Genomic DNA, 12,156 nt, shown 5'->3' on the forward strand with positions numbered 1-12,156 from the left:
TTCTCCGATTGAAATTTGATGCAATGTTCAGCGAATCTGTTTCTAGTGGGTAACCATCAATAAGGCTCATTCCATAACTTGCCTGGCGAACAAGATAGATGGAATGGAGAAATGTTGAGCATTTTCTTTTACGCTATCGGTCCAACTCAGTCGTAAATGAGTACACCTGCATCGTGCCATGATACAGGTGGGAAGATAAAAGGTACCCCTCCTAGATTTGGGCCACTTGCCCATGAGATTCGTACCTAAACATAAAATAAAATAAAAAACATGTTTAAAACATAAAGCAGTTGAACGATCCAGACAAACGAACAAACAAAAGAAAATGTGCGCAACAAAAGACTATATTCGAGGGCTAACTAAAAAAATATTCAAATCCGGTTTTAGAAGCTCGGTTTCGGTTTTAACAACTCAATATGAAAACCGGGTTTAGCCAGTTTATAAAACCAGTTTGCAAGCCCTAATTTCAATTTGAATGTGAGAGTCATATTTCTACCGCTAAACACGACTTCACTCATCCAACCTATGGATCAGGGTGCTATTTCGAATTTAAAAGCATACTATTTACACACAACATTTGCTCAGGCACTGTCTGCAGTAGACAGTGGGAAAAAATTTACATTAAGAGACTTGCAAATTTTACAATATTTACCATGCCAACCTAGACATTAATAAGGCCTTGGCAGAAATTACTAAAAGTGATTTAAATGGCACATGGAAGAAAATATGCCCAAAGCATGTAAAAAGCTTCGAAGATTTGAAAAAGACAAATCACATGAAGAGGTTACAGATAAAATTGTAAAGGTTGCAGAGCTACTTCAGTTGGAGGTTGTTGCCAAAAACATGGAGGTGTTAATAGAGGAAGAAGAGAAGGAATTATCTAACAAAGAACTTATTGACCTGCAGGCAGTGATAGTGAAAGAAGAAAATGCTGACAAAGCTCAAGATGAACCAAATGAGGAGCTGAGATGCTTCATCACCAGAAAGATGGCAATGGCATTTTGTGAAATTGAATCGGCAATGGCAAGGTTTGAGAAGATGGATCCTGACATCAAACAATTCTTAAAAGTTAACAGAGGGATGAATAATATGCTTGCTTGCTATGAAGAAATCTAAGATGAAAAGAAAAAAGCCACCGTCCAGGCATCCATTAATATGTTCTATTGTAAGGTTGAGTAGACGACCCCTTCTAAATCTCCACAGATCTCAAACTCCGCAGCAGCGTACTTATCAGCTGAAGATGTCGATTCTGGCAATGATGCTCGAGAGGTAAAACTTACTGACGTTATGCCTGTCTCTCTTTTTTTGTAATTTTATAATTTTTTAAATTGCGCGCTTTCATAATTTTTCCTGTGCATGAGATAAAAAATTGAATAAATACAATAAATAATTCTATTATTATGTTCGTTGATCATTTCTTTTTTGATTCAATCAATTCAGCGAGCACAGTTGTGAGTGCTACACAAGCATGGGGGTAGTTCCAACTTATGTAGAGTTCTGCAGAATGCAGCCCTTGCATTAATCTTAGAATGCAGAATGCAGCCCTGCAACCTTAGTCACTGTAATTCTGCAATCTGCAGAATGCAGCGCTGCAACCTTAGTCACTGTAATGGTGCTTTTAAATGAGAGTTGACTCATGGGTTATTTCCATAAAGAGAAAGTGAATTATCCACAAAATGATACCATGATAACAAAACTTTTAATTTTAGCATTATTACAGAACTTTTACTGATTGCAGGATCATCTAGACAAGACTGCAGTAATAATTCAGACACAGCATGGGTTTGTTAAGGGAAAGTCGTGTCTGACAAATTTGATTGGATAATATTATGTGGTTACAAAGGAACTGAATGCAAAAAATAATTTTGATATCATATACTTGAATTTCAGGAAAGCTTTTGACACTTCGGTATGGAAGATTACTGTACAAATTGGAGCAGAATGGTATTAATGGTAAGTTGCTACAATGGATAAAAGGGTAGTTGAGTGGGAGAAGACAGAGAGTGGTAATCAATGGGCACTGCTCTTCGTGGACTAATGTTATTAGTAGAGTTCCACAGGGTTCGGGGTTGGGCCCACTGTTGTTTTGTACATTTATCAATGATCGGGCTTAGTGTAAAAGTTTGCAGATGATACAAAGGTTGACAGGGTTGTTAACGACAGTAAAGACAGTATGCGACTCCAACTGGGTCTAAATAAGTTGGGCAGATGGGCTGAGAAGTGGCAACTGAAGTTTAACATTGACAAAATGCAAAATACTGCATATGGGTAGAAGTAACCCCAGAGGAACGTACCAACTGTGCAGTACTACACTTAGGGTGATAGGAAATTAAAAAGACCTGTCAGTAATTGTGCAGTCAGATATGAAGTTTTCTGTGCAATGCAGACAGGCTGCCAGAGCAAGTAATGGGGTATTGTTAATGATATACAGGAATTTTTCTAGCAGGGAAAAGGAGGTGATTATCCCTTTGTATAAGGCAATGGTCAGGCCATGCCTTGAGTACTGCGTACAGGGCTGGAGGCCTCATTTTAAGAAGGATGTAGATTTGCTTGAGCGTGTACAGAGAAGGACAACAAGACTGGTGATGGGAATGAATGGATCTTCTTACCAAGGAAGGCTTAAGTTCTGCAAATTGCAGCGGCTGGAGACTAGGCACCTGCGAGGTGATTTGATTGGAGGTGTATAAGCCTTGAATGGATTGAGCATGCTGAATTCTGATGGGATTCTTCCACTTACTCAGATTACGAACCCAAGGGGGCATAAATTCAAATTGAGGAAAGACAGTTGTAGAATAGATGTGCGTAAATTTGCCTTTAGCCAGCGGGTGGTTAATTATTGGAACAAACTTCCATCTGTCATTGTGGAAGTTGATAGCTTAAATAAATTCAAGGAGGAACTGGACAAACATTTAGAGGGAATGGTTGGGTGAATTTTTTTTTTTTATTTTTGGCTAATTCTACATAAGCTCCTACACTTGCTTTCTTGCATCACATGCCTCTATTACTATTACTATTACTAATTTTTCAGGGTGAGAAAAACATAGAACATTTGGTCTACAGGAAATAAGCTAGTGCATGTGTAAAATGATTACAATTGATGTTTGAATAGACCTGCACCAAATCCTCAATATATCTATTATTTCTACTTATAGGCACCTCCGTAGCCAGGTGGGAAAGAGCAGCAATGCGTAGCACATGCTTCTTGATTAGACCGGGGTTCGAGCCCGTCACCACCAAATACGGAGGATGCGGAAAGGTCAGAGAATGACCACCGCATATCCCGGAGCAATATGGCCTTAGTTGTTAATGCTCCTAAAAACCAAATAACAACAACATTTCTACTTATTGTGCAATTATTAAATATTCTAATGTAAATGGCATCTTTTATTTTTCTTTTGGTAAAGTCCCTTTCATTTCCTATGTGGTAGTGAAATTATTTTTATTTATTTTTATTTTTTTGCCTTAGAAATGTGTATTACTGTTACAGGAGACAAATAAATTTTTTTTTACCTTTTTTAATAAATTTATGTGCTCCCCTATTCTCTTGTCTAATCTATGAAATATCTTTCTACCATGTAGTTTACTGCACTTACATGTATTTTGTAAAAAACTTTTTTTTTTTTTTTGACAGGAATTAAAGCCTTGGAACATGATTGGGAAAAAGCGTATTACTATTGTAGAAGACATTTTGACGAAAAATAAAAATATTTTCATCCTGTTATTTCTACCTGACGGATAGAATCCCCTCACAATTGTCAGTATAATAAGATATATGAACAACAGATTTCTTCTTATTGGGAGTCTGTTGTTCATCAAGGTAGTTGTTATAACATCTAGATCTTTTGAGAGGTAACAATCTTCACATATAGGTCTTCTCTATATGTCACTGTTTTAATTATTCTTATAAAATGGTTTGAATTGAGACTCATATATCTATCTGATTCTTTTTTTTTAATACACTTTAATACTTAGCCTAACACCATGACAGAATTACTAAGGTTAGTGTTAGAAGCTGGATAATTTATTTTTGAAGCAAAAATTCACGTACAACAATTTCATCTAAGCATAGAAAGTCTTCTTTCTCCCCTCATGGTGGACATTATCATAGAGAATGTTGAAAAAAGAAAAAAAATAAATAAACTGCAGCCATTATCAACCCACTGCAGGATGGAAGCCTCCTCAACAATTCATGCTGAGGGAAATTGACCATAACCTGCCACACTGGTCCAGTGTGGGTTGGCAGATCGACCATATTTAGCAATCAGGGGCTTGAACCCCGGTCTACTCAAAGCATGTGCTACTGCACGTCTGCTCCTGACCACTCGGCTACGGAAGCCGTTCATCAATTTAATCAAAGTCCCCTTTAAAACTACCATTTGCAGATATTAAGAGGTATATGATTATATTTTTTTGACATGGGAACGTGGGGGAAACTAAATTGACAGAATTTTTGGTATTTATGAATAACAGGCCAGATATATTAGTTTTAAATTGGATTTAGAGGTAGAACACATGCTGCCCTTTTTTATATGCAACTGTCATCAATAATAATAAGCTAGATATGCAAGTATTTCATGAAAAAAAAAAAAAAAACGATTCAGGCCGATATTCAAGTTTTAATTCAAACTATCCAATAAGTATTAAGATAGAGATAATTAAAACATTAACATACAGAGAAACCAGGTATGTGAAGGCTTATCTCATCAAAAGGGCTATAATAAATAAAAAAAAATGATGATAAACAATGGATTCCCAGCTAAAGACAGTGATAATACAATTAGGCATTCTTTGCCAATATGATATATATGTAAAAATAATTCCTGTATGATAAATGTGTGTAAACACAGTGACAATTAACTTATTTAGTATGCCATCAGGACTAAATAAAATGTATCTAGGTAGTTTTATATTATATACTTGTTTTGTCACTTGTATGAAACAGGAAAAATCTTATTTTCAGTTAACATAGAAGGTTTACCGATATTAAGAGATTAATTAGAGGTTACTTTCAAACTATTGAGTAGAAGAGAGAACTATTTCAAAGAAAATATTATTTTGAAGAAGATGCAGTAAACTATATATTGGGGTGTGTTTTGTAGATAGACACGAGACAGAGGATCACTAAACATATGGTGGAACACTAAACATATGGTGGATCATTAAACATATGGTGGATCATTAAAAATATGCTGAAAAAGGTAAACAAAACTTCTGAAACTGCAGAACACTCTTATATTTGTAATAAGTCTTTTAATGAAAGAAGCCATTTACATTAGAAAATTTAATAATTGTACAATCACACTGGAGATAAGGAAAATATTTGTGTGGGACCATTTAGATACCAACTACAAACATTTTTCACATGCAGTTCCTACAGGCTAATATTCATGTCAACACAAAGTGGCACATGGCTTATTTGGTATATTGTGAGAACATGACAATACACCAAAATATACTGAAATATATCTAGGCAGTTTTATATTGTATTTTTGTTCTCTATCACTTGTTTATGTATCAGTTCATGTGAACAAGGAATCAGCAAAGGTTCCATAACATAACTCTAAAAATATACCACTTTAATTATCATTGCATAATTGTGTGGATTATTCAATCTCTCTTAGTCACTATATTTTGTTGCTCTTTTTATTCACATGCAGTGTAAACAAAAGAAGATTTTTTACAAAAAAAAAAAAAAAAAGCTCTTTTCCCAAGGATCTTTTTTTGTAAAAACAAGGAAAAGATGAAAATCTCACTCTGAGTATTTGTTTAACCATAATAATACCATTAAGATTATTACTATAATTCCTAAGTCCTTCCCTAACATAATACAAACCATTAAATTTGTTTAGGATATGAAGTTAATTAAGCATCAGCACATAACCATAACAACACAAGTAACCACCTTATTTATTTTTTTCTCAAATTTTTACAAATCAAAAACCCTGTGAAAATAAAGAGTTTAAGTACTGATTTATAGAAAAATAATATTTGTATTTATAATTTCAAACTCTTTCTTTCAATTATGGAAGAATGATTTTAAATATTGTTTTCAATATTTCACAGGAAAAATACAACTGTCTAACTAATTAAGAACTGCATAATACCTCAATATGTTTTGGTCTTACTGCTGCTAGCCATATGCCAAGGGATACATCCTCACCCTGAAAATAAAATAATTTACATTATATTTATAATACAAAATCAAAGTATGATTTTTACTGCTGCACCATGGCTGTACACAAATAATATTAAAAAGTTGCATATTCATTTAATAATTAATGAATATGAAACCATTACTACTCAATGGTATTTAAAATGTAAACTAAGGCATAGTGAATACAATGACATTTTGCTAATGTATTCAGTACGGTTTAAATTTCAATAATATACCTAGTTACCAAATAATAAACTACATAACATTTCCATAATAAATTATATTTTAGGCACCAAGCTTCACATTAAACTTCAAGGGAAATATTCCCAAAATTAAAATACTCCTTAATAGTAATTGCTTTATTACTTATCATTGTTTAGAAAAGGTTCAAATCCCACTGTCTGAAGGAATTTCTTAAAAGTCTTTAAATCTCAGGTAGAAGTGTAAGGTTTCACCAATGAGATACTGTCCATCATATTTTGTGTGTGTGTATATATATATATATATATATATATATATTTTTTTTTTTTTTTTTTATTATTATTTTTTTTTTTTTTAGAAAGACGTGAATTAATATCTTCAATATATTTAAAATTTAAGACATATATACTTTTATGCAAATATGTGGTTATTCACATTTTAAAATCCAAAAATTATTAATTTTATCAAAACAAAAACAGTTAATGGAATTCTTCAGGAGTTATGTTTACAGGGTTACTTTTTAAGATTTTCAATTTCTTATAGCATTTCCATATTAAGGCACTGTGTGCAGAGAAACAGATTTGCAATAAAGTACAGTGCTAAACTGGCAACAAGGATTGGCTCAGTTATATAATCAAAGTTCCATATACACAAATAGCACCAAATACCACTTGCATTACAGCACTATGTTAGCAAATACTGCTGAACTAATACACTGTAAGCTAGTGTGGTGAGTTTCACACCAGTAGGACATTGTGCTTTTTTGTAATTGGTGTTGAAGTGTGTTTCTGTTGAATGTGTTCTGCTATTCTTATAGCTGGGTAAGATAGAAGTTAAGAAACAGGAACTATGAATCAACTTTTGTCGTAAACTTGAGAAAACATCTTCAGAGGTTTATGAAATGCTTAAACAAACATTTGGTGATGATACAATGGGCAGAAAACAAACTTTTAAATTCAAATTTCCAAAGCAGACAAACTTCGGTTAGGATTTTGAGTGCTTAGATTGCCAATTGTCGTCAGACTGATGAAAATGTTGAAAAGTGCATCAAGTTATCCATGAGGATAGACAGTGTATGATTAATGACATTATAGGCCTATCATACAGTATATTCTAATGCATATTAAATACTGAGAGACAAACCTCTAATAACAGTATAAGGACAGTTTGACAAAACATATACCATCATACAAAAAACTAATTAAAAAATTCAGTTCTAGAGGAGCTTACACAGAGAGAGAGAGAGAGAGAGAGAGAGAGAGAGAGAGAGAGAGAGAGAGAGAGAGAGAGAGAGAGTGAGTGAGTGAGTGAGTGGGTGGGTGGGTGGGTGGGTGAGTGAGTGAGTGAAAGAATACAAGAATATCACTATATTTAACAATCACAGGGCTTGAACAAAATGAATTCAAACATATACACTACCATCCTCTTGCATTTGACTATAGTTGATGTGATATTAATTTTTAGGCGCATTAGCAACTAAGGCCATATTGCTCCTGGGATATGCGATGGTCATTCCTTGACCTTTCTGCATCCTCCGTATTTGGTGGTCACGGGCTCGAACCCCGGTCTAATTAAGAAGCATGTACTACGCACTGCTGCTCCTGCCCGCCTGGCTACGGAGGCACGATATTAATTTGCTTTCTAATGAATTTGTTTAATGATTTCCTGTACCTCCTGTTTTTTTTATTACGTTGTTTATTGTCTTGTTTAACCTTCCATCTTCATTAATTTCAAACTATCCACTTCTGCAACACTAGATGGAAGCTTGTTTTGATGATCAATTACTCTCTGGGGAAAAAAAAAAATCTCTGGCTGAAAACAAATTTTTGCACTTCTATCCTGCAACCATTCTTTTTCAATTAAAATTTATGATCCCTTATGTGTGCTGTACAAGAACGAGTAAGGCTGTCATCAGTATTTGTTTTACTCATCCCTTTTAAAACCTTAGCATGAGGAGACTTGATACAAAGAATACTTGTACAGCTAGCTGTTCTGCATAGCTAAATGCACATACTGAAGAGTGAACATCACATACAACCATTTGTGTCTGTGTGTATTTTGCCTTCAAATAAAACCATTTTGTTCTTTCGGAGGTACACTGAGACATTTTTTTTAGATTAAACCAAGTATGGGGTACAATTTTTTCACTGACAAAAAAAGCAATTTTAATTTAGAGATCATAATAACACATGGTAATATTTAGTCCAATTTTTTTGGCACGCCTCCGTAGCCAGGTGCAGCAGTGCGTAGCACACGCTTCTTGATTAGACTGGGGTTCGAGACCATCACCACCAAATACGGAGGATGCGGAAAGGTCAGGGAATGACCACCGCGTATTCCCGGAGCGATATGGCCTTAGTTGCTAATGCTCCTAAAAACCAAATAACAAACAAACAAACAAACAACAAACAGTCCAATTTTAACATCAAATTCAAAAATTTCAGCCCATATATGGCAGTTCCAGATGACAAACAGCCTACACATAAAAATAAATGAGATGGACTGTGCTTTTTAAATAGAAACACATTGGGCTCTCCAGAGTAAATATACATACCAGGTTCAATCAAAAAGTTTGGTGACATGTTTCAAAAAGATCGGTGTTATTCAATTATAAATGTTTAAGCTGTTAATATTATTTAATATAATCTCCTTCTATAACTACACACTTGTTCCATTGTGCCTGTCATGGATAAAAATAATTTTTGGAAGTTTTTGTGAATACTTTTAGGCAGTCTTGAATTAACTGAAATCATTTTTCTTTCATGTTCTGTTCAAATTTTGGGAGTAGCCAAAAAAGATAAATAAGATGAGTACAGTATGACAGGACTATTTTTGTCTGTGAAAATTTGTTGGGGTGATAAGTATTGCATGACCCTGGATTGGAGTGGCAAAGGAGCCAGCCAGCTTGATATGTTGTCAGGTTGTTTACAGCAGACTACATCTCTCAACCACTTTAAATATTCTTATTACTTATTCCCCGCTGAGAAATTTGAATCTTTGGTGTGTGGCAGCCTTCTTTTTTAATCACATTTTTTTCTTGGAGAGGTAATTGTGAAGAACTAAGTTGCTGAAGTTTATTCACTGTCATGCGATTTACTTCATGGGGAAGCACGAAGGCCATGATCGAATTAAATTTCACAAAATCGTGTATCGTAGAAATAATGTTTTACTTACACATCACCTCATAATATAACTTCAACTTACCAAGTTCAAGCTCAATTTGTAATTAAGCTGTAATCACATAATTACACTGTTGAATGCTGAGTATTGACTTAACACTGATATTATTTAGTTACTTAATGGGAATTGAGGCGAATAACAAAAAGATACCGACATTGTGGCTACATCATGGTTAACGATGTAATCTGCACTGTGCGCTTTACAGTGACTTTGATTTGTTTCACCTATAAAAAATGTATATTGGCAAGTTGCCAATATTCTGGTTGCCAATGGCCAGATATTCACTGGAATGCAAAATGTGTCACTGCCTGGTGCACAGTGAGGCCTACAGTTAATTAAACTTCAAAGTTGGAAATGATTCGTGTTTTTATTCATTTATTATTGAAATGATTACTAGAAATAGAGGATGCGCATACTATATGTGGTTCCTGTTAATAAAAATATTCATTGTTCTTCAAAATTTCATATAACTCCATTCACTATATATCTAGATTTAAATAGCTGGGCGTGCTGCAGTGCCTATGGACGAGCTGCCCCTGGTGGTTAGTGATCAGTGCCAAGCAGTGTTCCTTCAGGATGACTTGGATAGGCTTCAAGGATGATCAGAAAAGTGGCAGGTAGTCATAATGCAGCAAAATGCAAGGTTTTCATTGTGGAAACAGAAATTCCTTAATGATTTATACACTTATTTGGGATTGAATTAAAAACATTACAGGAAAGGATGGATTTGGGAATAATGATATAGGACAGGAAGTTCTCAGAGCAGTGTAGGCAGGTAGCAATGAAGGCTGATGTCCTATTAATGATTTATCTAACATTTTCTTGTGGCAAGAAAAAGGTCATAATTATACTGTAAAAGGCATTTGCAAGATCATGCTGGGAATACCATGTCCAAGTGTGGAGACAGCATCTGAAAAAAGACACTAAGTTTCTTGAAAGGGTTTTTTGCATGAGGCAATTGTAAAACTGCATTTGGAATATGAACATTTGCTTGTGGAGATGGGGAAGCGGTCACAATCCTACCATATAAGTAAGACTGCATTTGGAATATGAACATTTGCTTGTGGAGATGGGGAAGCGGTCACAATCCTAACATATAAGTAAGACTGCATTTGGAATATGAACATTTGCTTGTGGAGATGGGGAAGCGGTCACAATCCTACCATATAAGTAAGACTGCACTTGGAATACTGTGTCCAAAGTATGGAGATTGCACCTGAAAAAAAAAAACAAGTGAGCTTCTTGAAAGGATTCAAAGGCAGGCAACCTATATGGTGAGAGTTGCAAAACGATACCCATATGAGAAAATATTTTGACTACAGAGCTTGGTAACCAGATATCTCAGAGGCGGGGGCTAATTTACTTAACCAGTTAAGTAAATTCTCAGTCATGATCTTGGCAGTGTCTGCTTTGTTGCCCAAACTTTCTTGAAGATTTCTGAGATTCCAAATCCTCACATATGTTGCAGTAATTTTTCAGCATATATGAACAATCCACCTTTCCAATCACCTAGTTTGCTGTCAAAATAAAGTTTGTATGCTTTCTTTAATAGAGGCACCTTAAATTTTCAGTGAGATAATAATCACTGCACATTTTCAGTGAGATAATAATCACTTAAGAAAAGCCACTTTGCAAATTAGTGCACGGATGTGGAATTTCAAAAGCACATTCAACTGCACATGACATCAAATCTGCAAAAATAGCAAGAGTTAGTATTCATTGATAAAACTCTGTGAACTGTTGATACACTTAAATAAGTGTTGCAAGAATATTTAAGCTATTGAAGCAATGTTAAGTGGGTTGGAACGCTGCTAGCTTGGGGGGTTACACAGATTAATACAAAAAAATTGTAGAAGCCACAGTCTTGCTGCTTCTGTTGGCACATGCAACAGTCCAGAAAACAAGTGTTGGGGATCACAAGGCCCGCTGAAGGTCATTATGTGACAGCAAATATATGGCCATGTCATCCAACACCTTGTTTTCCGGGCTGCTGCATGTCCCAATACATTGTAAAAACTGTCTGTGACCACTCTGATCACCTTAGTGACCTTAAGCAAAAACACTTCTCTTTTCCTTAAGGTGATTAGAGTGGTTGCAGACAGTTTTTAAAATCTATTCAGCGAGATAAACAGCAAATTCTTAATGGGAAGCATTTAGGGAAGTAATTATAGAAGCTACTTGGCTTTTTATACCAACTAAGAGATACCTGTTCAAGGTTTAAACCTAGATGGATGTCACATGAACTGATGAAACTAGTAGAAGAGAAGAAAAATGCATAGCCGCTTATAAATTATTGAGAGATCCCTTGATAATTTATAAACATCCATGAATTTTTGAGGGACATAAATTTAAACTGTTGAAGGATTGAGGAAGGCAGGGTTGATGTGAGGAAATTTGTTTTTTGCCAGGAGGCATTTGGTTGTTGGAAAAAACTAATCTTGTGGAAGTAGGTAGTTTGAATAAATTTAAGGAAGGACTAGACAAATTATTAGAGGTTTTGAATAGGTGAGTGGGAAGCTTTTTTTTTTTTTTTTTTTGTTCATGCTCTATAAACTTGTAAAATAATCATTTCGGCCCTGAGAGACTGCGCAAGGCTCATGTGGTAGAATTTTTCTGTGTGG

General features: G+C 34.8%; 1 protein-coding gene across 1 annotated transcript in view; it reads right to left on the minus strand.

The window, feature by feature from the left end:
- LOC150084626 (UDP-GalNAc:beta-1,3-N-acetylgalactosaminyltransferase 2-like) overlaps positions 1-12,156 on the minus strand; it is a 185,834-nt gene that overhangs the window by 12,197 nt on the left and 161,481 nt on the right. The window contains exon 11 of the mRNA XM_090375365.1: positions 6,105-6,161. Coding sequence (XP_090231491.1) covers positions 6,105-6,161 — 57 coding nt within the window. The remainder of the gene's footprint in view (positions 1-6,104; positions 6,162-12,156) is intronic.

Source organism: Mastigoproctus giganteus, chromosome 6, assembly GCF_048544385.1.
Source record: "Mastigoproctus giganteus isolate SK-2022 chromosome 6, ASM4854438v1, whole genome shotgun sequence".
Classification (NCBI taxonomy): Eukaryota; Metazoa; Arthropoda; class Arachnida; order Uropygi; family Thelyphonidae; genus Mastigoproctus; species Mastigoproctus giganteus.